General features: G+C 46.4%; 1 protein-coding gene across 22 annotated transcripts in view; it reads left to right on the top strand.

Moving 5' to 3' along the window:
* Nucleotides 1-27,720, top strand: part of magi2a (membrane associated guanylate kinase, WW and PDZ domain containing 2a) — a 1,087,579-nt gene that overhangs the window by 880,780 nt on the left and 179,079 nt on the right. For 15 of the 22 annotated variants that reach the window (XM_072471360.1, XM_072471357.1, XM_072471356.1 and 12 more), the window contains 4 exons: nucleotides 23,770-23,827; nucleotides 24,315-24,436; nucleotides 24,790-24,915; nucleotides 25,330-25,512. In XM_072471360.1, coding sequence (XP_072327461.1) covers nucleotides 23,770-23,827; nucleotides 24,315-24,436; nucleotides 24,790-24,915; nucleotides 25,330-25,512 — 489 coding nt within the window. The remainder of the gene's footprint in view (nucleotides 1-23,769; nucleotides 23,828-24,314; nucleotides 24,437-24,789; nucleotides 24,916-25,329; nucleotides 25,513-27,720) is intronic. The other 7 variants (XM_072471362.1, XM_072471376.1, XM_072471373.1 and 4 more) reach the window with 1 other exon arrangement.

The following is a 27,720-nucleotide window of genomic DNA, read 5'->3' as shown; positions in this document are numbered from 1 at the left end:
GGACACTCTGGATTCTGCACTCTCCTTCCGCTGTTTACGTTTGGCCTCCGCGTGCTCCACCCGATTGACACTTTTGTAGATGCTTTTTCTCTAGTGTTATGGGAGAGGTATTTTCAGAACCCCAAAATGTATCATGGAGTTCACCCAAATCCCACCTTTAATGGATTGTTGCTTTTGAAGCACACTGCTTGTTCCCCAGGTGTGGTATTACAATTATGGACACGTGGGTTTTTAAACAAAACAATGTTTATTCTATGAACTCAATTTAACCTTTAAAAAACAAACATTGAATATCTTAACACCCATTACTTCAAAGATAACCCCAAAAGACTACAGCACTAAATAATCCTTCAAACTGTTCTTTTAAACATCCAAAAATCGTCACCTTCAAAAACAGACATGAGGTTACATTCAATATATTTATAGTCTTTGGATTTACAGACATCAACAGGCCAGTTCTGTGTTTTCTTCTTGCAGCTCTCAGCAAAACACACAGACACTCCCAGCTTTCTCCTCAAACTGAAACTAAAAACTTCAAAATGGCTGAGCTGAAGCCCAGCTCCACCCACACTCTGACATCACTGTTTTCTTAAAGGTGCATTGCTTAAACATCCATTTCTTAAAGGTACTCTCACATGACACCTCCCCCCAAGAAAAAAAAATAAACCATCAACTTCAAGATGGTTTCATTTTTCACCTTCGCACCATCAATTAAGAAATGCACACAGTAAAAATACTTTTTCGTTTGAAAAAAAGCAACACACGCAAACAGGTATAAGAATATAGTTCATTTTTCTTCGTTCTTCTTCCTCCAACCGAAAATTTTCTCGATTGACAGTCTCTTTGAACAAGAAAGTCTCTGCACAATCCATCCAATCCTCTACTCCTCGGCATTTCTCGTTAGAATCAAATACTTTAGTTCAATCTGACCACAGAGCCCCTTGCAATTCTCCAATACAGGTGCATTGGTGATCACAGCTTTCAGGCAGTCAAATGCCTGTTGAAAGTCCGCTGTTCATTGAAATTTTTGACATTTCTTTAGCAATTCCATCTGCTACAAATCTTGCAACCAAGCTACAAATCTTTTGCACAAAGGTTTGATCAAATTCATTCATGCTAAGAGATCACATTATTTCCCTTCGTCTTGAGGGTATCGGAAACTCCGCAAGGAAAGTGATTCGGGCTTCTCCAAATTCACTTTTGGCTAGTTTCATGGCCAAACCCGCCGCCTGAAGTCGATCGAAGAACTCCATACGATGTTTTAAATGTTCTTTCCAGTCTGGAAGTTGGAAATAAAAGCAGATTGTCCTACTTTCTCAGTGCAAACCTCCAAACATGAGATAGAACAAAGAACAAAGAACAAAGAAATGTACAGCACAGGAACAGGCCCTTCGGCCCTCCAAGCCCGTGCCGACCATGCTGCCCGACTAAACTACAATCTTCCACACTTCCTGGGTCCGTATCCTTCTATTCCCATCCTATTCATATATTTGTCAAGATGCCCCTTAAATGTCCCTATCGTCCCTGCTTCCACCACCTCCTCCGGTAGCGAGTTCCAGGCACCCACTACCCTCTGTGTAAAAAAACTTGCCTCGTACATCTACTCTAAACCTTGCCCCTCTCACCTTAAACCTATGCCCCCTAGTAATTGACCCCTCTACCCTGGGGAAAAGCCTCTGACTATCCACTCTGTCTATGCCCCTCATAATTTTGTATACCTCTATCAGGTCTCCCCTCAACCTCCTTTGTTCCAGTGAGAACAAACCGAGTTTATTCAACCGCTCCTCATAGCTAATGCCCTCCATACCAGGCAACATTCTGGTAAATCTCTTCTGCACCCTCTCTAAAGCCCCCACATCCTTCTGGTAGTGTGGCGACCAGAATTGAACACCATACTCCAAGTGTGGCCTAACTAAGGTTCTATACAGCTGCAACATGACTTGCCAATTCTTATACTCAATGCCCCGGCCAATGAAGGCAAGCATGCCTTATGCCTTCTTGACTACCTTCTCCACCTGTGTTGCCACTTTCAATGACCTGTGGACCTGTACTCCTAGATCTCTTTGACTTTCAATACTCTTGAGGGTTCTACCATTCACTGTATATTCCCTACCTGCATTAGACCTTCCAAAATGCATTACCTCACATTTGTCTGGATTAAACTGCATCTGCCATCTCTCCGCCCAAGTCTCCAGACAATCTAAATCCTGCTGTATCCTCCGACAGTCCTCATCGCTATCCGCAATTCCACCAACCTTTGTGTCGTCTGCAAACTTACTAATCAGACCAGTTACATTTTCCTCCAAATCATTTATATATACTACAAACAGCAACGGTCCCAACACTGATCCCTGTGGAACACCACTGGTCACAGCCCTCCAATTAGAAAAGCATCCCTCCATTGCTACTCTCTACCTTCTATGGCCTAGCCAGTTCTGTATCCACCTTGCCAGCTCACCCCTGATCCCGTGTGACTTCACCTTTTGTACTAGTCTACCATGAGGGACCTTGTCAAAGGCCTTACTGAAGTCCATATAGACAACATCTACTGCCCTACCTGCATCAATCATCTTAGTGACCTCCTCGAAAAACTCTATCAAGTTAGTGAGACACGACCTCCCCTTCACAAAAAAGTGCTGCCTCTCACTAATACGTCCATTTGCTTCCAAATGGGAGTAGATCCTGTCTCGAAGAATTCTCTCCAGTAATTTCCCTACCACTGAAGTAAGGCTCACCGGCCTGTAGTTCCCGGGATTATCCTTGCTACCCTTCTTAAACAGAGGAACAACATTGGCTATTCTCCAGTCCTCCGGGACATCCCCTGAAGACAGCGAGGATCCAAAGATTTCTGTCAAGGCCTCAGCAATTTCCTCTCCAGCCTCCTTCAGTATTCTGGGGTAGATCCCATCAGGCCCTGGGGACTTATCTACCTTAATATTTTTTAAGACACCCAACACCTCGTCTATTTGGATCACAATGTGACCCAGGCTATCTACACCCCCTTCTCCAGACTCAACATCTACCAATTCCTTCTCTTTGGTGAATACTGATGCAAAGTATTCATTTAGTACCTCGCCCATTTCCTCTGGCTCCACACATAGATTCCCTTGCCTATCCTTCAGTGGGCCAACCCTTTCCCTGGCTACCCTCTTGCTTTTTATGTACGTGGGATTTTCCTTAACCCTATTTGCCAATGACTTTTCGTGACCCCTTCTAGCCCTCCTGACTCCTTGCTTAAGTTCCTTCCTACTTTCCTTATATTCCACGCAGGCTTCGTCCGTTCCCAGCCTTTTAGCCCTGACAAATGCCTCCTTTTTCTTTTTGACGAGTCCTACAATATCACTTGTCATCCAAGGTTCCCGAAAATTGCCGTATTTATCTTTCTTCCTCACAGGAACATGCCGGTCCTGTATTCCTTTCAACTGCCACTTGAAAGCCTCCCACATGTCAGATGTTGATTTGCCCTCAAACATCCGCCCCCAATCTATGTTCTTCAGTTCCCGCCTAATATTGTTATAATTAGCCTTCCCCCAATTTAGCACATTCATCCTCGGACCACTCTTATCCTTGTCCACCAGTACTTTAAAACTTACTGAATTGTGGTCACTGTTACCGAAATGCTCCCCTACTGAAACATCTACCACCTGGCCAGGCTCATTCCCCAATACCAGGTCCAGTACCGCCCCTTCCCTAGTTGGACTGTCTACATATTGTTTTAAGAAGCCCTCCTGGATGCTCCTTACAAACTCCGCCCCGTCTAAGCCCCTGGCACAAAGTGAGTCCCAGTCAATATTGGGGAAGGTGAAGTCTCCCATCACCACAACCCTGTTGTTTTTACTCTTTTCCAAAATCTGTCTACCTATCTGCTCCTCTACCTCCCGCTGGCTGTTGGGAGGCCTGTAGTATACCCCCAACATTGTGACTGCACCCTTCTTATTCCTGATCTCTACCCATATAGCCTCACTGCCCTCTGAGGTGTCCTCTCGCAGTACAGCTGTGATATTCTCCCGAACAAGTAGCGCAACTCCGCCTCCCCTTTTACATCCCCCTCTATCCCGCCTGAAACATCTAAATCCTGGAACGTTTAGCTGCCAATCCTGCCCTTCCCTCAACCAGGTCTCTGTAATGGCAACAACATCATAGTTCCAAGTACTAATCCAAGCTCTAAGTTCATCTGCCTTACCCATAATGCTCCTTGCATTAAAACATATGCACTTCAGGCCACCAGACCCGCTGTGTTCAGCAACTTCTCCCTGTCTGCTCTGCCTCAGAGCCACACTGTCCCTATTCCCTAGTTCTCCCTCAATGCTCTCACCTTCTGACCTATTGCTCCCGTGCCCACCCCCCTGCCATACTAGTTTAAACCCTCCCGTGTGACACTAGCAAACCTCACGGCCAGGATATTTATGCCTCTCCGGTTTAGATGCAACCCGTCCTTCTTATACAGGTCACACCTGCCCCGGAAGAGCTCCCAGTGGTCCAGATGATGGAAACCCTCCCTCCTACACCAGCTGTTTAGTCACGTGTTTAGCTGCTCTATCTTCCTATTTCTAGCTTCACTGGCACGTGGCACAGGGAGTAATCCCGAGATTACAACCCTCGAGGTCCTGTCTTTTAACTTTCTGCCTAGCTCCCTGAACTCCTGCTGCAGGACCTCATGCCCCTTCCTGCCTATGTCGTTAGTACCAATATGTACAACGACCTCTGCCTGTTTGCCCTCCCCCTTCAGGATGCCCTCTACCCGTTCGGAGACATCCTGGACCCTGGCACCAGGGAGGCAACATACCATCCTGGAGTCTCTTTCACGTCCACAGAAGCGCCTATCTGTGCCCCTGACTATAGAGTCCCCTATTACTATTACTCTTCTGCACTTTGACCCTCCCTTCTGAACATCAGAGCCAGCCGTGGTGCCACTGCTCTGGCTGCTGCTGTTTTCCCCTGATAGGCTATCCCCCCCGACAGTATCCAAAGGGGTATATCTGTTCGAGAGGGGGACAACCACAGGGGATTCCTGCACTGACTGCCTGCCCTTTCTGGTGGTCACCCATTTCTCTGCCTGCACCTTGGGTGTGACCACATTTACATAACTGCGATCTATGACGCTTTCTGCCACCTGCATGCTCCTAAGTGCATCCAATTGCTGCTCCAACCGAACCATGCGGTCTGTGAGGAGCTCCAGTTGGGTGCACTTTCTGCAGATGAAGCCATCCGGGAGGCTGGAAGCCTCCCGGACCTGCCACATCTCACAGTCAGAGCACAGCACCCCTCTAACTGACATTGCGTCAATTAATTAAAATTAAAATTTGTCTTTTTTTTAAAATATATTTTTTTTTATTTCAAAGTTACTGTCAACTATCTGTTTCCTAGCACTAGATTTCTAATAGAAATGCGATAGCTAACTATAGTACTCTCCGATCTCTGGCTTAGATATCCCTCTAAATTATAATTAAGTTATTATGTTTAATTAGTTACCAAATACTCAAATTTTTTTTAAATTTAGTGTAGAATCCCAACCAGCCACTCTGGCCACAGCTTTTCTGTGATGTCACTTCAGTTACCCCCCGACACACAATTTGAAAAAAGGTATAAAAGTAAAAATGAGTAAAAATCACTTACTTACCTTCTTACCTTCTGAGTGTCTTAGATGTTCTCAGGTTCTCTCGCTGACAGAGACTGCTCCTCCACCTCCGAACCTTGACCTGCACAATTCTAATAATATAATAATAATATAATATGGCACTTACCTCACACCAATTGGTCTTATTATTAGGTTAGAGGAGGAGGGCGGGTGGGAGACACTACACGTGTAGTGTCTCGGGTTTCCTCTCCACCAGAATTTATTGGTTGGGGGGGGGGGGGGGGGGGGGGGGACTTCCCAGAGGTCCGCGGGTCGAACTTCCGGTTCCCGCCTTATATAAAAACAAATAAAACAGAAAAGAAGAACAGACACGGGACCAGGTAAGGGTTTTTGAATTCACTACTCACCTCCCAGAAGGCCCCTGCGCACCGCTGCCACCGAAATCCAAAGGGCTGCTCCTGTAAAGGTAAGGCTTTTTAAAGTGAGCACTCACCTTCCAGAAGGCCCCTGCGCACCGCTGCCGCCGAAATCCAAAGGGCTGCTCCTGTAAAGGCAAGGCTTTTTAAAGTAAATACTCACCTCCCAGAAGGCCCCTGCGCACCGCTGCCGCCGAAATCCAAAGGCTAAGGATAGGATAAGAGTCCGTTCTTGTAACTATCTTCACCTTTCGATAGTCCACACACAACCGTTGGGTACCGTCTGGTTTAGGTACCATCACCATGGGTGAGCTCCATTGGCTGCAACCCACTTCAATTATGCCATTTTTAAGCATACTCTCAATCTCTTTGTTAACCTGTGCCAATTTTAAAGGGTTAAGTCTATATGGATGTTGTTTGATTGGAACAGCATTTCCCACATCTTCTACATGTATTGCCATTTTAGTACTTCCCAATTTATCTCTACAAACTTGCCCTTGTGATACCAATAACTCTTTCAGGTCAGTTTGTTTTTCCTCTGGCAGGTAACTTCTCAATTCATCCCAATTTTTAAGAACATCCTCATTTTCCAATTTAATTTGAGGTATGTCAAATTCACAGATATCTGGATTTGGTTTGTCACTTTGAGTTACCATCATTAAAGCCTCGTTTTTCTCTCTTTCCCTTTCAAAATACCTTTTAAGCATATTCACATGACACACTCGGTGAGTCTTCCTTCAATCTGGTGTTTTTACCACATAATTCACCTCGCTTTCCTTTCAATCTGATACGGTCCACAAAACCTAGCTTTTAAAGGCTCACCTACCACTGGTAACAACACTAAAACTGTATCCCCACTGGCAAAACTACCAGGTTTCTTGTCCGCTACCCGTTTCATCACATTTTGTGCAACTTTCAAGTGTTGTCTAGCCAATTCACCTGCTCTATTTAAAAGTTCCCTAAAATTTGACACGTAATCCAATAGTGTAATTTCCGATTTCTCACCCACCAATTTTTCCTTAATCAATTTAAGTGGTCCTCTTACTTCATGACCAAAAATTAGTTCAGAAGGACTAAATTTGGTAAACTGATGAGGTGCATCCCTAATTGCAAACAATACGAATGAGATTCCTTTATCCCAATCCTCTGGATAATCTTGACAATATGCCCTCAACATTGTCTTTAATGTCTGATGCCACCTTTCTAACGCTCCCTGTGATTCTGGATGGTACGCAGTTGATTTAAATTATTTTATTCCAAAGCTATCCATAACTTCTTCGAATAACTTTGAAGTTAAATTCAATTCTTGATCCGATTGAATTTCCGTGGGGAGTCCATATCTAGTAAAGAATTTAAGTAACTCCTCCACAATCCTTTTAGCTGTAATATTACGTACTGGAATGGCCTCTGTAAACCTAGTAGACACATCCATTGTCGTCAAAAGATATTGATTCCCACTTTTAGTTTTAGGAAGCGGTCCTACACAATCAATTAGGACCCTCGTAAAAGGTTCCTCAAATGCTGGAATGGGTATTAACGGCGCTAGTTTTATCACTGCTGAGGTTTCCCTATCACTTGACATGTGTGACATGATTGACAAAATTGAACTACATTTTCGTGTAGTCCAGGCCAATAAAAATGTTTCTGGATTTTAGCTTGAGTTTTTCTGATTCCCAAATGACCTCCCACTGGTACCTCATATGCAACTCGCAACACCTTCTTTCTACACACTACCGGCAATACTACTTGATGAACTTCTGCCCACTTTTCATCCGCGGGTCTCCATTTTCTCATCAAGACATCACTTTTACGGTAATAACACTCTGGTATACTCTCAGATTCCTCTTCCGTATATGCTTTCTGATACATCCGTTTTATTTCTACATCTTCCTGTTGTAACTCCTCCAATTTTCCTGAACTAAAAATATCCGCCTCATCCTCCACCTGGTCTTGTTCTTTTTCAACCATCTGATCAAAAATCGTTTCTGATAATTGCACTTCAACTTCATCTTCACTCTTTGATTTCTCCTCTTGTCTTAACCTGTGACTTTGCGATCTTGTTACTACACAATCCGGAAAAATCCCAGGATATTCGTCCTTCAACACTGCAGTTGTCTGATTTTCCACTGGCTTATCAACCACAGTAGGCATCACTCCCACCTGCGATCCAGCTATATCATTACCCAAGATAAACTGTATTCCTGGACAAGCTAGTTTCTCTATTACTCTTACTACCACTTCACCACTCTTCACTGGACTGTCCAACCTACCTTATATAATGGAACGCTACTCCTCTCACCCTGAATTCCACATATCACCACCTTTTCTGGCAACATTCTTGTCAAACTGCATAATTCCTCATCTCTTACCATTAAAGATTGACTAGCCCCTGTATCTCTTAAAATTGTGACTTCTTTAACTGCTCTTCCTGATACACATGAGTAAACTTTACCCACACAAGTAAATTCTTTAAAGACATCTGGCACCTTCTTTAACAATTACGTCTTGAACAGGCTGTACAATCGTTTGCATCTCCTTCACTTCCCTTGGGCTTTCCTTTACCACTTTAACAAATCCCACTGTCTTATCCTGTTTTACCACATCAACCTTTCCAGTGCTTTTCTTCGACCACCAACACTGTGACTTTACATGGCCTTTTTAATACAGTGAAAACATTTGAAACTTTTCAGCTCTTTTCCACCCTCCTGGATTTATTTTTTAATCTGAGGTACACTCTCTTTATTGTCTCCCATCAGATCACCTTTACCTTTACCACTTGAGTATGTCTCATGTCCCCAGTTTCTATCCCTCACCGGCTAAAACTGATGTCGGAAACCAATCTTTGATTTATGAACTAATTCATAATCATCTGCCATTTCTGCTGCTAATCTCACAGTTTTAACCCTCTGTTCTTCCACATGAGTTCTCACTACATCAGGAATTGAATTTTTAAACCCCTCCAAAAGTATAATTTCTCTGAGAGCTTCATACGTTTGATCTATTTTCAAAGCCCTCATCCACCTATCAAAATTACTCTGTTTGAGCCTTTCAAACTCCATGAATGTTTAACCAAATTCTTTCCTTAAATTTCTAAACCTTTGTCTGTAAGCTTCAGGCACTAGCTCATATGCACTTAAGATGGATTTCTTCACCTCCTCATACGTTCCAGATACCTCCTCCGGTAGTGATGCAAACACTTCACAAGCTCTATCTACCAGCTTTGTTTGAATCAGTAATACCCACATGTCCTGTGGCCATTTCATTTGTTTAGCTACCTTCTCAAATAAAATGAAAATGGCTTCCACTTCCTTCTCGTCAAACCTTGGCAATGCTTGGACATATTTAAATAGATTCCCACCAAGCCTTCGCCTATGACGCTCTTTCTCACTATCCTCATCACTATCATCCAACTGTACGTTTCCCTTTACGTCTGCCAATTTTAACTGACTCATGTTTCATGGCCATTTTCTGAAGTTCAAACCCCCTCTCTTTATCTTTTTACCTGATCTGTATATCCCTTTTTCTTTTTGTTCTGCTAGGGCTATTCTTTCTTTTCTCCTTTCTTCTCTCTCCTTTTCTTTTTCCTCTCTCTCTCTTCCTCTTTCTTTTTCCTCTCTCTCTCTTTCATATTCAAGCCGCTTTAATTCTTTCTCATGTTCCAATTGTTTAATTTGCAACTGAATTTTTGCCATTTCCAATGAGTCAAACGGTATCTCAGGGAACTTTAAGTGCTTAACCACCGCCATAATTACCTCATCTTTTCGTATTTTGTCAGGTAATGTTAACTGCAATGTTTTTGCCAAATCTAACAGGCTGCTTTTAGTCTCTGTCCGTAAGGTACTGCGTGTGACCGTCTCCACCCCCAAAAACGTCTGAGCCTCTGAAAGAGCACACACTCCCCACTTAAACTAAAATACCACACCGGAAAAGCAACAATCCTTCACTGTCTTTCAGTTCACAAAAGCCAATCCAATAGATAGACTTTTATCCCCCTCGAGCCCCCAATTGTTATGGGAGAGGTATTTTCAGAACCCCAAAATGTATCATGGAGTTCACCCAACTCCCACCTTTAATGGATTGTTGCTTTTGAAGCACACGGATTGTTCCCCAGGTGTGGTATTACAATTATGGACACATGGGTTTTTAAAGATAACCCCAAAAGACTACGGCACTAAATAATCCTTCAAACTGTTCTTTTAAACATCCAAAAGACTTCAATTTCAAAAACAGACATGAGGTTACATTCAATATATTTATAGTCTTTGGATTTGCAGACATCAACAGACCAGTTCTGTGTTTTCTTCTTGCAGCTCTCAGCAAAACACACAGACACTCCCAGCTTTCTCCTCAAACTGAAATTTAAAACTTCAAAATGGCTGAGCTGAAGCCCAGCTCCACCCACACTCTGACATCACTATTTTCTTAAAGGTACATTGCTTAAACATCCATTTCTTAACGGTACTCTCACATGACACTAGCTTGCTCATTCTAAGGCAAGCGTGTCAGTGGGGTTATTGCATTTATTTAGGGAGGCTTTCAGAGTGTCCTTGTAGCGTTTCCTCTGCCCTCCTAGTGACCACTTGCCATTGCAGAGCTCGGAGTAGAGCACTTGTTCTGGGAGTCTTGTGTCAGACATGCGGGCAATGTGGCCTGTCCATCACAGCTGGTCGAGCGTGACCAGTGCCTCGATAGTGGGGATATTGTCCTGGGAGAGGACACTCATGTTGGTGCGCCTATCCTGCCAGTGGATTTGCAGGATTCTGAGAAGGCAGCATTGGTGATATCTCTCCAAGGATCTGAGATGTCTGCTGTACATTGTCCATGTTTCTGATGCATACAGGAGGCCGGGACCATGGCTGCTCTGCAGACAATGAGCTTGGTGCTGGCTTTGAGGTCTCAGTCTTCGAATAGCCTGTTCCTCAGGCATCCGAAGACTGCACTGGTGCATTGGAGTCATTGTTGGATCTCGTTGTCAATGTCTGCCCGCTCCGAGAGGAGGCTCCCGAGGTATGTGAAATGACATACATTGTCCAAGGGCTCACCATGGACCTTAATGGTTGGGGGCAGTTTTGTGTGGCAGGAGCGGGCTGGGAGAGAACCTTTGTTTTCCGGATGTTTAGTCTCAGGTCCATTCTCTCACATGCCTCGGTGAATGCATCAACGACCTCAGAATGTGTGTCTGTGCGCGCACACTGGCGTTGTCACGTACTGCAGCTCGATGACAGAGGTTGGGATGGTCTTGGTTCTGGCCTGGAGGCATTGGAGGTTGGACAGTTTCCCCCTTGTCCGGTTGGTTAGCTCCACTCCAGCGGGAAGCTTCAGGGTGACGAGTGGAGAGTTGCTTCAAGGAAGATGGAGAAGGGCGTTGGTACGATGACGCAACCCTGTTTGACCCCAGTTTGCACAGGTTTTGGGTCTGTTGTGGTTCAGTTGGAGGAGATCACGGCTTACACATCATTATGGAGCAGACAGAGAATGGTGACGAATTTCTGCAGGCAGCTTAATTTGAGACGGGTGCTCCACAGTCATTCATGGTTGGCAGAGTCAAAGGCCTTTGCAAGATCAAAGAAATCCATTTACAGAGGTTGATGATGCTCCTGCAATTTTCCTAGATTTGTTTCACACTGAAGATGATGTCCATTGAGCCTCGTGATGGGCGGAAGCCGCACTGTGACTCAGGGAGGAACTCTTCAGTCACTGGATGAGGCAGTTGAGGAGTATTCTCGCGATGACCTTTCCTGTGGCAGAGAGTGAGGAAATCGCTCTGTAATTTCCGCAGTTGGGCCTGTTTCCTTTCTTGAAGATGGTTACAATTAAGGTATCTCTGAGATCATCAGGCATGCTCTCTTCCTTCCAGACAAGGGTGGAGGTTGTGGATTCTTGTCAAGAGTAAATCTCCTGGGCAGCACGGTGGCGCAGTGGGTTAGCCCTGCTGCCTCACGGCGCCGAGGTCCCAGGTTCGATCCCGGCTCTGGGTCACTGTCCGTGTGGGGTTTGCACATTCTCCCCCTGTTTGTGTGGGTTTCGCCCCTACAACCCATAGATGTGCAGGATAGGTGGATTGGCTACGCTAAATTGCCCCTTAATTGGAAAAAATGAATTGGGTACTCTAAATTTATTTTTTAAAAGAGTGCATCTCTGCCGTATTTTAATACTTCTGCGTGGATTCAATCTGTGCCAGAGGCCTTGTTGTTCAGCTGTTGGATGGCTTTTTCAACCTCACGGCTAGCTAGGGTTGCGCTGAGTTGCGTGTTGCAGGATGATGTCGAGGACGCTTGTGTCGAAGGCTGTGTCATGGTTGAGGAGGTCCTTGAAGTGTTCTCTCCAGTAGGCGTTGACTGCCACTGTCTTTGAAAAGTGCTTCTCCATTTTTGGTTCAGTGGAGTGGGCTCCTGGGTACTCGGACCGCAGATGGTCTTGATTGTACTGAAGAAGCCGCACATATCATGGTTGTCGGTGAGTTGTTGAGTCTCCTGCGCTCTTTCCACCCACCATCTGTTCTTTAGGTCGCGGGTTCTTTGTTGCACCTCGGCCTCCAGTTGCCTGTAGGCTTGTTTCCTCTCACTTGAGTTTTGGTGGAGCAGCCAGCTAGGAACGCCTTGCGCTTGCGGTCAAAGAAGATCCTGGATCACCTGATTGTTCTCGTCGAACCAGTCTTGATGTTTCCTGGTCAAGCGCCGGAGCGTCTCCTTGCAGGAGCTGAATATGGTGGCTTTTAAGGCGGACCAGACACTGTGGGCGTTCTGCTGCTTTGGCTCGTTAGTTGTCGCCAGGTTAGCTGTGAGGTGCCGGCTGAGTAGCTCTTTCTTCTCGGGGCCTTTGAGTCCAATGACGTTGAATCTCCTGCTGCAGAGTTTCTTCTGCCAGTGTCGGTTTGGGGCCAGGGTGATGGAGATAGTAAAACAGATTAGTCGGTGGTCAGTCCAGCTGTTGTTGGCTCCAGCCGTGGCGCGGGTGATCGGACGTCTTTGCGGTCTCTTGCCAGGATGATATAATAATAATCTTTATTGTCGCAAGTAGGCTTACATTAACACTGCAATGAAGTTACTGTGAAAAGTCCCTAGTCACCACACTACGGCACCTGTCCGGGTACACAGGGAGAATTCAGAATGTCCAAATTATCTAACAGCACATCTTTCGGAACTTGTGGGAGGAAACCGGAGCACCCGGAGGAAACCCACGCAGAGACGGGGAAAACGTGCAGACTCCTCGCAGACAGTGACCTAAGCCGAGAATGGAACCTGGGACCCTGGAGCTACCCACTGTGTTACCGTGCCGCCCGCTAATATAGTCTATTAGGTGCCAGTGCTTGGAGCGGGTGTGTTGCCATGAGGTCTTCTGCTTGTCCAGCTGGCGGAACAGGTTGTTTGTGATAACCAGGTCATGTTCTAAACATTTTGTCAGGAGGAGGACACCGTTGGCATTTGTTTTCCCCATGCCTTCCCTGCCTAACACACCTTTTCCAAAGGTTTGCGTCCTTCCCATCTCGAGTATTGAAGTCACCAAAGAGAATCAGCTTGTCTCCCTTTGGTTTCCGAAGCAAAGAGCTAAACAAGGGATTGTCCTACAATTATGCTGCTTCAGAATAGGCACAAAATTAAACTTGATTTTTGTGCACAGCAGAAAACAGGATAATGTTCTTGTGTTTAGTAATTTTTTTTGAACAATTTTTAAATGTTTATCCTCAATGAAAACTGCATTGTATTTTCTGTTCCTTTGTAAGCAATTTTATGGCATCAGTATAATTCACATTAAACATTTAAATCTTCGACAATTGCATGTTCATACAAATGCAGTGTCTAATCTGTATGACTGATCGTTGGATGGCCTGAAACTTTAGTTTTCATACTTAAAAGAAAAAATGCATAGGGTGAGTTTGACACTTTCCTCAGTCCTTGATTGTTTATGCTGAATTTTGCTTATTTACACCCAGTTCTACATTCCAGAATACATTAAAGAGAATGGCAGGTGATTCAGATATAAATGAACATTATCATTCTCGTTAGCTTCAATCATACTACACAAATGATTTCCCCTTTTACAGCTTTTATCAAAGTAAGATCATTCTGCTGATATATGTATATCTTTTCTTGACCTACATGTTCTGATTATGGGTGGTGGTGTTCAGGGAGGTGAGGGGGAAGGATCCCTGAGAGTTGGCATCTACAGGGGTGGCCATGTCCATCCATGGGTCATGGAGTGCCGGAAAATGCCCAGTTTCCACTGAATGGTCTCCCCATGTGGTGGCAGACTGCTCCAGTGAAAGCAAAATGACCAGAGAGACAGGAAAAAGCTCTTAATTGGCCATTTAAGTAGGTCAATGGCTCCCGGATGTAGCATGTCCAACAGCTTTCCCACTGCTGGCAAAATGAGATAGTGGCTGGAAGACATTGGTCGCAAACTACCCCCCCCCCCCCCCCATTCCCATTCCCATGCCATTTTGGCAGTCTTCGCACCTCCCATCCTGGGGCTCGTAAAATTCCAGCCAAGATCTATGTACTATACTGTGTTTTGAACTCCGTTCTTGTGTCGATTCCAAAATCCTATTACATTTCACCATTTTTTATACATATCTTACTGAGTTACTAATCATTTATATAAATGTTTCATGTGCTTTACAGCTACTTCTCAACATATTTGACCAATAGGTAAAGTTGTACGATTGATTGACATACATGAAATGGCTTCATCCCATTATGATATTTCTATTCACTTTCCTTATATCTTAACTTCTTCAATTGGGATAATTTCATTCAAGTTGTTAAGAAAGCTATATGCTTGCTTTGTTCGACCACAGTTTACCTGTTGATTCTTATGAATATCATATTAACCCGGAATGTTGGAATATAAGATTAATATTGTTTTACTTTACTGACTTTAAAGATATACCAAACGTTTATTTTTGTTTGGAATCTTGTAATTTTCTTCATTGAGCAAGTGCCTTAAATCTCAAACTTTGACTGCTTTGTCCATAACTTTGTCCCTAACCAAATCCTACCAAAGAATTGGGAGTCTGGTCAAGGATCACAATATAAATTGAGGGCTAATCCCAGATTTCAAATCCATCGACAAATATGAGTGCTGGTACTTGCTGAGTTGAAGGTTGATAAGATTTCCAAGGTGAATTTTACTGTGCTGATTGAAAATCACAATGGCTTTGTTAATTGCTATGACTATTATGGAGAGGGAACATTTATCCCTGAGTGATTGCAACATTTAAACAAGGATAGGTTAATTGCATAAGCAAAACATGTGCAGAAGGCTGTAGTATATCTCTTGGATAAACTAGAAAATGACTTTAGTAATGAGAGGAAATTTCCCTCGATGCAAGTTTATTCACCTGGCGTTGATCAAAAAAATGAAAAGAGAAAACTGTGGAAGAGATAAGTGAAGAAGATCATTTTGTAGCTGGTTTCCAATCAGACATACATGGGGCATGATCTAACGGCCACGCCACGTTGGGTACAAATCCAAGCAGGCTAGCTAGATTGCGGGAGAGTCCAAAATCGGGAAGCAAGGTTATGTAGGGCACAATAGACTACCACAATCCGGCAGATCTTCTGGAGGCTATACTGGAAATGCCCAGCAGACCTGTTGAGGCAGTGGAAGGGCACCTTCACAGATCGGGTGGCACTGCGAGCTTTGTTGCACCGTGCCTCTGCTGCGGTCTCTGGCCTCCACACTGATGTCATCAGCCAACACCTCGGGATATCCCTTGCCCCCTACAAGCCATCGCTGCTGTCTAGGGTGACCCTCTAAAATGTCATGGGTCTGCAATTGCCCAAGGATGTAACTATCATTCACACCCCCTGGAAAATATGCACACGTGCATGAATTGCATCTGCCGGTCAACAGCTGCACATGAGGGAGTGGAACCCCTTCTTATTTATGAAGGGTCTCCCTGATGCCACAGGGCACGTAGAGTGACATGGGTGAAGTCAATCGCCCTTTACACCTGTGGCAGACCAGCTATGATGCCGGATTACATAACCCGCTTGTCTTACTAGGCCTGGTCCTGGTCGAAACGAATAACGTCTAAAGCCCTTGCATACAGTGCATCTGTGACCTCACAGATGCAGGGCAGATGCCTGCGACATGTCAACAGGTCACCCATGGAACCCTGGAACAACCCGTTGAGGGCTGTCATGACCTTCACGGCCATAGGGAGCGGGTGTCCTCTGCTGCCACCTTGCACCAAGTCGGCAAAGATGTGGCACGGGTACTGTACAGTGTGAGGTGGATTCTCAACGGCACATGATGTCTGACAGCTCCATGAAGGACACTCTGGTCCTTTACACCCACGGTCTCCTTCCGTGCCTTTATGCCCCTGTATGGAGAATAACAAGCTCCATTGGCACCATACCGGTATCGGTGGGTTCGCTGTGAGAAATGAGAGAGAGAGACAGTCAGGTTGGTATCACAGCCAGATAACATCAGTACCTCCCCGACCCATTGGCCATCCAGACCTGGAAGTAGCCAGTCCCACACTTTATCCGGCGGTGACCGCTCACTCAAAGCTCAGGTGCCCACCCATCTCTGTTGCATGACTGGGCCCAGCCTTTGCCCTCGCCCAAGTAGAGTCACCTTTGGCCTCCCGGTTGGTTTACACTCCCTTAATCTCTATATCACAGGGGATCTGACAGGAGGGTGAGGTTTTCGCACATCCCTAATGGGTAGGGTCAACTGTATGGTGATGCCTCCCTTGGCGGCTAATACCGGCAGGCTTTGGATTCCAGCACATAAGCAAATCCAGTGCCTCTCGCTACTGCGTACCCAAGCATTTCGCCTTGACCCCTGAGTATTTATCTCATTCCTTGACTTTGAACTATTTTGATGTTCCTTGGATTGAATTTGTGATCTTGACAGTATTAGCACCACGCTTTAACAATCTGAGCTAACCGACCTCCTTTGAACTATTTTGGGTCTCCTTGGCTTTGAGAAAATTTTGCTTATGAAACAGTCAACATTAACAATGATTTGAAAATGAACTACATAACATTTCGCATATCACACTAACCATCAAACAACAAGGAAACATCACCATTCCATATTATTACCAGTACATAGCTATATCAGCTCATTTTCACACAAAAAAAACCAAAGCATGCAGTATCGCCCCTCACAGGTTCCTCAACAGAAACAGAGGATAAGCCTGAGAATGTGTTATCATGTGCAGACCTTTGTCGAAGAAATGATCTGTCCATCAATGTGTTATTTGTTCCACGTATCAATGCCATTCTCCATCCAGGAGCCACAGCTGTGCAAGCCCTCCCACACGGCACAATCGCATCGGAACCAAATCCTGGCATCCACATATTCCACTGGTGCTCAAGGTGCAGTTGAACAACCTTGACTTCCAACGTGTTTAGCCCGCGATGATGTGCCAGTTACATATAGCACTCACCACACCAGCAACAACAGCATCAGCAATCTGCGAAAGCAGATGGCCCATTTGGATCAATATCGCGCACCAGGTCCCACAGCATCTTCTTGCATCAAACCGGATTGCCTTCACGACTCAAACGACCCCCTGAGCCCTTGTTCCAGGACTCATGGATTTTTGAAAATTTTGTCCTTTTTTCCAGCTACAAAAAAGGAAGGAACCAGCAACAGCAACATTGTGGGTTAACACTTGATGGCCAGTTAGTTTGACGAGCATGAATCTCAGGAATGTTAGAGGGCAAAGCTAATGGGCTGCATCATTCTGAGATCTCGGTCAGGTATTACCTGAATGGGGTCAGAGTCCCATAGCGCATGAGATTAGCTGGGTGTTTCCCGGTGCTCAGAGCGCCAAGAAACACCCCGCTATCTAACGCCCATTTGGGTAGATCGGAGGCCTCAGCGGGGAACTCCTTGACGAGGCCGCAGAGCCCCATTTTCTGCACTGAGGTGCTCTGCTCGCTGGAATTCCTCAGTGCAGCGAGAGATCGGGACACCATTTTTAAATGGCGTCCCGATCACTCGAGCCTCCAACGTGACCCCCTGAGCCCCTCTCCCCAAGCCCCAACTCACCATATGGGGGTCCCCTGCCTCCCCGCATCCCCCCCCCCCACCAACACCCATGCAGAGCACACCGGCCCGATCACCACCAAATGAAAAATGCAAGCTTAGCATTGCGCATCGAACACCCTGACAGAACCTTACTCAAGAGAATTTACAGCAGGACAAAGCATTGCTGGTATGAGCTCCAGGGCCTCTGGTGAACAACACACTAAGAAGAAGCTGAAAGCATGAACAAAGCAGTATATAGATGATTTTTACGGTATGGCTTTATTAATTGTGTCAATGCAGATCAGGATGCGAAGCCCATGTGAGTTATACGCAGGGCGCTACTGGCAAATGAAAGTTTAAAACCCTCAAAACATCAATGGCGAGTTCAAGGACAAACCTCTGATTTGTTTCAACGGATTTGTTTCAAAGGATGCAGTGAGACCTTAAATCATCAGCTCAAATCTTTAGCAGAAATGTAACATTGAATGGCAAAACAAGTGAGGTGGTGAAGACTAAGCAGGCTCACCTGTCACATTAAAGGTAAGCGAAAATGATGGGTTGCGAAGATTGGGCAGCGAACGTCGGCCGGCATGGTTCACAAAGGTCACTCAGCGCAGGTCGCACAGTCGGCCAGCATGGGTTGTGAAGGATGGCCAGTTCGTAAAAATGAATCCCGGGCAAAGAAATTTGAAAAACTGCCCAAAGGACTCTTAACCAACACAGGCAGCAGACTAACACAGCCCCCTCAGAACCTTTAAACAACACAGGCAGCAGACTTCAGGACCACCCACACCAGCTGCAACCCTCCCATCCTGGACCCCCCCCCCCCCGGAGTTGGCAGCAGGCTCTATCCCCTTGGACTTCTGGTGCTAGGTTGAGACAGTGGTACTTACCTCCTTCTCTCTCGAAGGTCATGGAACCTGGTTCCAGTATTTAAAAAGCAGTAGAAATTCGTGCCAGAGTGATGTCATGCCTGTGGGTGTGAAGGTTAAATGAGAGCTGAAGGTGTGATGATAACCACACTAAGTATATTATAATGGATCAAATTCATGCAAATCAGGTTAGCGCCTTTCCTGGGCATGACCCTGATTGTGCCATCGGGGAGGGCCCATGAAGATGATGTTCTGAAAGCTCGCAACTTCCCTTTTTGGCCTCGCCCAAGACTTAGCGGCCATTACAGGATTTGGGTCTGCGGCTATTGTGGCTGCTAAATCCCTATATACTTGTTGACGAGAAAAAACAGATTCTGAGTTAGGATAACTCTCTGATGTTTAAATCTTGTTCATCCTACTTGTTACGTGTACTGCTTTTGTCTTCATTTATTCTTTGTAACTATACCATAAGGTGGAACAAAATGACAAGTTTATCTGAATAGCATGTAAAAAGCTATTTGTTAGAAGTTAATGGGCGCGATTCTCCGCTCCCGCGACTAAGTGCCCACGCCGTCGTGAACGCCGTCGGGTTTCACGACGGCGCGAAACGGCCCCGATCACGATCGATTCAGGGCCCGAAAATGGGCTAGGAGCGGGGCCGCGAGGAACTCGGGGGGGGGGGGGGGGGGGGCGTGGCGCGAAAGCAGCATCGTAAGCGCGCGACGCCCGAATGACACGGCGCTGCGCCATAAATGGCGGGATCCGCGCACGGAAGGACCCAGGAGAAGGAGGAGAGATGGCTGAACCCCTGACGAGCCGCACTGAGGTTCTGGGACACGGACCTGGACACCCTCCTCGATGAGGTTGAAAACCGAAGGCCACCCTCTGCCCAAGACATGGACATCGCCAGCCGTCCAGCACGGTGAGGCGCGGTTGGCGTGAAGTTGGCACTGCTGTGGGGCACACCCCCCGGTCCGGGAAGCAGTTGTGGAAGAAGCTGCACAACCTCACTCGGGCTGCCAGGGTAAATGCCATGAGGGTGCCGCCGAGTCACAACCAACCCCCCCCCCCACCCTATCCCTCCCCCCGGGCACAAGGGGGGGGAAGTGGGGGGGGGGGGTTCAGGGTGCACAACGTTGTACTCTACCCACATGAGCAGCGGGACCCCCCGGAGAGATGCCATGGCGTGGCTCCAACTGTCTCCCCACCCAGCATTAATATAGCCTATATCTGCACGCCCTGATGATACCCGCCTAATTGTGATGCCTTATCCAACCCCCCACCCCCTCACACTCTGGCCACTGCACCCTCGATCCCCTCCCCCCTCACACTCTGGCCACTGCACCCCCGATCCCCTCCCCCCCTCACACATTGCCCTGAATCGCATCTTCAGCAGGCCGAAGCACCGCTCCACCACACCCCTGGTTGCTGCATGGGCCTCGTTGTATAGGCTCTCCGCGTTGGTCTGAGGCCTCCGTATTGGCGTCATCAGCCGTGACCTCAACGTATAGCCCCTGTCGCCCAGCAACCAGCCCCTCAGCCGGTGGGGGGCATCCATCGAACATTGCGGGGATGAACGACTGTGCCAGAATGTAGGCGTCATGCACACTCCCAGGGTACCTTGCACACACGTGCATGATCTTCATGTGGGGGTCGCAGACCACCTGAATGTTCATGGAGTATGCGCCCTTCATGTTCATGAACACTTCCCTGTTGTCTGCAGGCGGGCGCATGGGGACGTGCACACCATCGATGACACCCTAGACCATCGGTATCCCGGCCACCTTGGCGAATCCACGTGCCCGTGCTTCCTGCTGTGCTCGGTCCTCGGGGAATTTAATGTACCTGTCCGTGATGGTGTACATGGCGTCGGTCACGGCCCTGATGCACCTGTGAACCGATGCCTGTGAGATTCCGGATAGGTCCCCGCTCGGCGCCTGGAAGGAACCGGTAGCGTAAATGTTTAGGGCCACCGTCACCTTGACGGAGACTGGTATAGTGTGGCCTCCACCCATTCCAAGTGGTGCGAGATGCGCCACGAGGTGGCATATATGCGTGATCGTCTCCCTGCTGAACCGTAGTCTCCTGCATGTAATGTCCGGTAGGGCCTCGAACGACATTCTGTCACGGTACACCCTAGGCCTTGCTGGATGCCTGTGGCGTCCTGGCACCACCATCAGTGGCTCCTCCTCCTCCTCCCCCCCCCCCTCCCCCCCCCCAAGCACTTCGATATCAGTGCCCGTTTCCTGTGCACTCCTCGCCGTCGGGGGGTCAATGTTCCCCTCAGCATCCCCCTGGACATTCCGGGCCTGAGCGCCTGCGGTCTGCGCGGCGACGAAGGGCCACTCCGCGGCCATCCCCTCTGCTGCAGCACCAACCGCTGCATCTGCAGCCATTGTGGGCCGTCTGAGTCTACGCTGCCGGATGGCCACCTGCAGTGCTGCGGCTCCAACCACGGCAGTGAACATCGTTGTCTGGTTGGCATACATGGTGACCTGCAGGAGGGTGGTGGGGGGCAGAGAAACAACATGTTACACGGAGGTTCTTCCACACCTCGCCAGCCGGGTTGCATGGGATACCTGTGTGCCCCGGTGGCCTGGTCATGCTGCAGATACGCAGCCAGCCTAACACCTGGTCACTGTCTACGTCCAACGGTCAGTTCACACCGTCCTCCTCACCAGTGTGCCAGTCGCCTGTGCCCATCAGCCACACGACAACCTGCGGCCGTGTCCTCGTCACCGTCCTGCCATATCAGTGCGGCTGACAGGTGTCATCCGCGGATGGACGACACCCTCCACACTCTCCCTCGCCCCCCTCCCACCTGCACTCCCTCCCTCAGCCCCCTCCCACCTCCACACTCTCCCTCACCCCCTCCCACGTCCACTCCCCTCCCACCTCCACTCCCTCCCTCAACCCCCCCCACCTCCAGTCCCCTCCCTCACCCACCTCCACTCTCTCCCTCACCCCCCCCCCAACTCCACACTCTCCCTCACCCCCCTCCCACCCCCACTCCCTCCCTCACCCCCTCCCACTTCCACACTCTCCCTCACTCCCCCTCCCACCTCCACTCCCTCCCTCACCCCCCCCTTCCACCTCCACTCCCTCCCTCACCACCCCTCCCAACCCCTCCCACCTCCCCGTTGGCCGCAGCGTTCTCGGGGAAGCCGACCCGGTCTGCAGGAGCTTCGGAACAGTCCGCTCACCTCCTCACTGCTCAGCGTCAGCCAGCACGATTGGCTGACGACTTTATTAACCAGGTGTGAATGGCGACGGCGTGAACTGGGGTCACGCCGTCGGGACTTCGGCCCATCCGGGCCGGAGAATAGCGGGGGTAGCGGAGAATCGCCATTTTGGGCGATTCTCCGGCCTGCGCCGCGCAGACTTCGACGGGGCCGATCTCGCCGCTTGGGTGATTCACGGGAGGGCGTCGCGTGGAAAAATGGCGCGCCAGGCGATTCTCCCAACCGGCACGGCACGGAGAATCGCGCCCAATGATTTTGAGTACTTCTTGTAAAGAAACCTTCACTCTAGTGAATCTTTCTTCCAAGGGTGAAGATGTTACGAAAACTATACTTACCTTGCTGAGCTCAGAGGTCAGAACTTCTGACAGACCTCAGATTTCCTACACAGACTCAGGCCAGGAGTGGGCTGCACATGCAGAGTTCTGCTATTTGTAAGTTCTTCAGACCCAAGTTAGGCCGAACATACCTGCGCAAAAAGAGGAAAAAAAGAGAAGGTGCAAAAACCCAGGTCATATGACCAGGGCAGAGTGCCATGGCCAGCAAATGTCGCAGGGAGGGGACAGGGAGATGTCCCAGAAAGGGGAAAGTGTGAGGGTCCAAGAAGGGGAAAGGGGACTGGGAGGGGGCCCAAAAAGAAGCCCCAAGAAAGGGTCAGAGACAGGGGACAGAAGCAGATCCTAATTAAGTTAAGGAAAGAGAGAGGAGCAGAGAAAGAGATTCCAATTGGAGAAAGTCTGCAGGTAGCAGAGTTTAAGTGAAGTGGGCTTGGGAGAAGCCCTAATAATTGAAGGAGTGGTCAGGGGAAACCCTGAAGGTTCAGGACAGCAGCCAAAGGTCGGTGCCTCCATGCTATGAACCGTTGGGACACTACCTTTGGCGTGGTAGTGTTCTGCTTGGTGCAGCCAAAGAGCTGAAGTTCTGTTTGTGAGTCATTGCTTGAGTGAGTACTCGGGAGTCTAAGGGATCAGAATCCCAGAAGACCAGCGAGGTGGGCCATTGTTGAATCCATCCAAGTTAGAGCGTCCTTTAGCGAGAATTCCAAGGCAAAATCTTCAAAGGTGAAGATTGGAATCCCTTGTAAGAGAGATGGAGTTTCATTGAGATTCATTGACTCACAGTGTTACTGATGTCTGGGTGGGTTAAGGCAAAAACATTTAATTTTCATTTTCAGAATCCAATCTTTATCCTACTTCATTGCAATGTTTTTGTTTCTTTATTATATCAATGCTATAATGGCAGCACTGCTCTGGACCTTCATCTAAACTTCAAATATACTGCCCTTCATGCTCTTGCTTCATCGTATAGCCCACTATATTAAAATCAAGACTTATCACCGAGTTCCCTATGCTAACTTTTTAGTACCTTAAAATTATGGAATGTCTCACCTCTTTCAGTCTTTTCTTTCTTCAACAATCATTTAAGCTCTTAAAACCCAAACTTGAAAATCCTTACCATTACTTCATGCTTTACTTTGAATTCTTATTTACGCTTCACAATTTTGATGGTGTTCTGTATTATGGACCTTGGCACGTCACCTTGGCTTTTCAATTTTTATTTTAAAATCAGTTGATTGACATATTCAGAAAGAAGACAGAGAAATGTTCCATGTATAAATTAATGTTTGCTTTAATTACATATTTTTATCAATAATCATCTTTCTGTCATTTCAGAACTACCATATGGTTGGGAGAAAATAGATGATCCAATCTATGGCACCTATTATGTTGAGTAAGTTTGCTGAACATTTTTTTTCATTAGTAAATTATTTAGAAAAAAATAAGTGGATCACAGATTTAGTGAAGAAATTTTCACAGTACCTTCAAAATTACTGCATTGTGCGTGGCAATTATTACTTCATTCTACAATTTTTTGAATGTTCAGCTTTTCATCATGCTTTCATTTTTTCCGTTAAGGTGAATTGTGGCATCAACTGTTTCATCTACATATTATTGTAAATGTGAATTGTGATTACAAAATGATGAGCATTACAAGATAATTAACATGTTCTCTTTTTGAGCTAAAACTATCAGACATATTGGTATCTTTAAGATCTGAACAATATATTAAGTATGTCTTTGTTTTTTGTCACCTCTCGCTGTCTCCTGGATTTTTTCTTCCTTGCATATTTCCTACTCTTGATTACTCTTATTTCAATGCTTTTTTTGTGCCATTCCTCTGCTCTTGCTATTTTTCTTTTTTCCATATGATGCTTTAGTCACATAAATCGAAAAACCCAGTTTGAAAATCCTGTTCTCGAAGCAAAGAAGAAGTTGCAGCAGCAACGTCCAATGCAGCAGGATCTAGTGCCCTACCCTATGCCAGCACCTGGTTTCCGAGGTAATATCGTTATGATGCTGTATGTAAATGGCATAAAGTTTGAAATGTTGTATGCTTTGTTATTGTGATGTCCTTCTTGCGTGCTGAAGTTTATTACTGTTAGTGTATCTTAATTAAATTTTAGAGCTTTTCAATATGTTTCAGGACTAATGCATAAAGCAAATATAAAGTAATTAAAGCATCAATCATAGCAGAAAATGATGCTGTAACTACAACTTAGGACATATTAGATTTGGTGGAGATGAATGTTCTTTTGAATTAAGTAGCATGGACTATCAATATTCTATAGAGTATAGTCATTATTCATAAGATCAAGGCCTAAGAATGAGGGTTTTTCTCCTTTATAACTGTAGAAGGCTCATCATCAACATTACCTAGACCCAAACATACCTGCCCAGGCTCTCTGCCTCAGCGGTCGCGCAGTACGAATGACCTGTCTCAATATCGGAGTGACAGTGCTGGAATGTACAGGCTGTATGGTATGTCAAAGTGCAACTTCACAGTCAAGCTGCACTGTTGTAAAGCAGACATTTGTAGTGGGGAATTGTACATCACAGCTTATTATTTGTTGTCAAAGGCACTGGAAGTGGAATGTGGTCTTCTGTTACCTGCTTTAGCATGCTTACAGTAATTGTTTTTAACCCTTTCATTTCCACATTAGTCAAAGTTTGCTTTTATTTGCTAAATTCTCCACTAAATGATGAGCTCTGAAATTAGTAACAATTGTTGTATTCATCATTGTAAAATTAATAAACTTTTTTTTCAGATATCAGACTAAAAGGGTTAAAAATAAAAATAAAAACCGCACACTCTCAGTGCCTTTAGCACTGTGATGGCACAAGTCTCACAAACATTTTTTTAAAATACTTATTCTCTTTGCGTTATCAACATAGAAAAGCCACTCTTCACTCGAGATGTTTCACAGCTGAAGGGAACGTTTCTTACAACATCACTGAAGAAGAGCAACATGGGATTTGGATTCACCATTATCGGTGGTGATGAGCCTGATGAGTTTCTACAAGTAAAGAGTGTAATACCAGAAGGACCAGCATCAGTGGATGGCAAAATGGAAATGGGTGAGTGAATCAGAAATGGCCAAATGCCCTCTTTCTGTGCTGTAACCATTCTATGATTCTGAATCGGACCTTTCATTGAATAAAAGTCGCTAGGTACTTCAAAGGAACATTATAAAGCAGAATTAGACACAAAGTTCATAGCGGTATAAGAACAATTGGCCAAAAGCCTGATCAAAGTCGTCGGTTTTAAGGGGTATCTTAAAGGAAGAGAGGCAGAGGGTTCCAGGAGAAAATTCCAGACCTTAGGGCCTGAGCAACTGAAGCCATTAATGATGAAGCAATTAAAAACCTGGAGTGCTCAGAGGTCTGAATTAGATGAGCTCAGAAATCTCGGAGGTTTGTGGGACTGGAAGAGATTACAAAGAGAGGCAGAGGTGAGGCCATGGAGAGATTTAGCCTGCCATGTCCATGTTGGCTCTCTGCAAGAGCAGCTCAGCTGGTTCCACTTCCCTCCTTTTCCCCCAAACCATGCAAAGTTTTCTTCTTCAGATAATTATCCAATTCTATTTTAAAAGCCGCATTTGAAAGCGACAATTGAATAATCTCCACCACACTCTCAGGCAGTCCATTCCAGATCCTAGCCACATGCTACATGGCTCTTTTACTATGCACCTTAAATTGGCAGCCTTTGGTTCTCGACCCTTCAATTAATGGGAACAGTATCTCTCTAACTGCCCTGTCCAAATCCCTCATGACATTGAATACACCTCCTAAAACTTCTCCCAAGCTTCTCTCCTGTAAGGCGAACAGCCCCAGTTTCTCCAATATATCCACATAAATGAAGTTCCTTATCCCTGGACTTGTTCTCATAAATTGATTTTGCACCCCTCTCTAATACCTTTGCATCCTTCCTAATTGGAATGTCCACAGCTGGGGACAATATTCCAGTTGAGGGTGAACCAGTGTTATATAAGAGTGCACTGCAACTTGACAGCATTTATGAAGAAGATGGGAGGAGTGGATCCATGGCGGTTTCTGCACCCGGGTGGGTAGGGAATTCGCCTTCTTTTCTCCAGAGCAAAAGTGGATTTGCGAATTGACCTTCATGATGGGGAGGACTCTGCTGTCAGGGGTGAGGAAAGTGGAATATTCTGCAATAGTTATTTTTTATAATAATAATCTTAATTAGTGTCACAGGTAGGCTTACATTAATTAACACTGCAATGAAGTTACTGTGAAAATCCCCTATTGCCACACTCGGGCACCTGTTCGGGTACACTGATGAAGAATTCAGAATATCCAATTCACCTAAGAAGCACGTCTTTCGGGACTTGTGGGAGGAAACCGGAGCACCTGGAGGTAACCCACGCAGACACGGGGAGAACGTGCGGACTCTGCGCAGACAGTGACCCAAGCTGGGAATCGAACCCGGGACCCTGGTGCTGCAAAGCAACAGTGCTAACCACTATGCTACCGTGCCTCCCGTATGATGAATTAGCCTTGTCAGTTGTCAGAGCACTTTTGAATCATGCTCCACATCTGGTAGATGTGGTATTGGAGATAGGCCGGCAAAGTGACCGGCATGGGGTATGGACGTGGGTCTGTTGGCAGATTTGGGGTTGAAGGTATGAAGGACAATCAATGAACATGTGGGGTTTAATAAGAATGGGGTGGTTTCGCCCTCGGTTCTGTGGGAGGCCCTGAAAACAGTGGTCAGAGGGGAGATAATCTAGCATAGGCACAGATAGATAAGGAGGCAAGAGAGGAACGCCTGAGGTTGGTCGGCGAGATCTTGAAGTTAAATGGTAGATACTCGAGTGATCCCACTCCAGAGCTCCTGGCCAGCAGGAAGAAACTACAGATGCAGTTTGACTTACTGTCCATGGATAAGGCGGTGTGTGCCAGTTACGGCGCTCAAGTGGGATAATGTACGAATATGGGGAGAAGACCAATCGTCTCTTGGCTTGTCCAAGAGATTAAAACTCAGGTGGCGTGTTATTGTCCATGCTAGATAAAGTCAATGGGGCACTTGAGACATTGTATAAGAATCTTTTTGGTTGGAGCCACCTGTGGAGGGGTCAGGTATGATGGAGTTTCTGGAGGGCTTGGAGTGTCCTTAGGTGGAGGAGGAAGATCTGGAAGGGTCAGAAGAGCCTTGGTTGCAGAGGAGGTCCTGATAATTATTCGGAGAATGCAGACTGGTAAGGCTAATGGGTCTGATGGGTTCCAGGTGGAATTTTATAAAATGTTTGCAGGCCGGTTGATACC

Source organism: Scyliorhinus torazame, chromosome 13, assembly GCF_047496885.1.
Source record: "Scyliorhinus torazame isolate Kashiwa2021f chromosome 13, sScyTor2.1, whole genome shotgun sequence".
NCBI lineage: Eukaryota > Metazoa > Chordata > Chondrichthyes > Carcharhiniformes > Scyliorhinidae > Scyliorhinus > Scyliorhinus torazame.
This window is presented reverse-complemented; position numbering and strand designations above follow the sequence as displayed.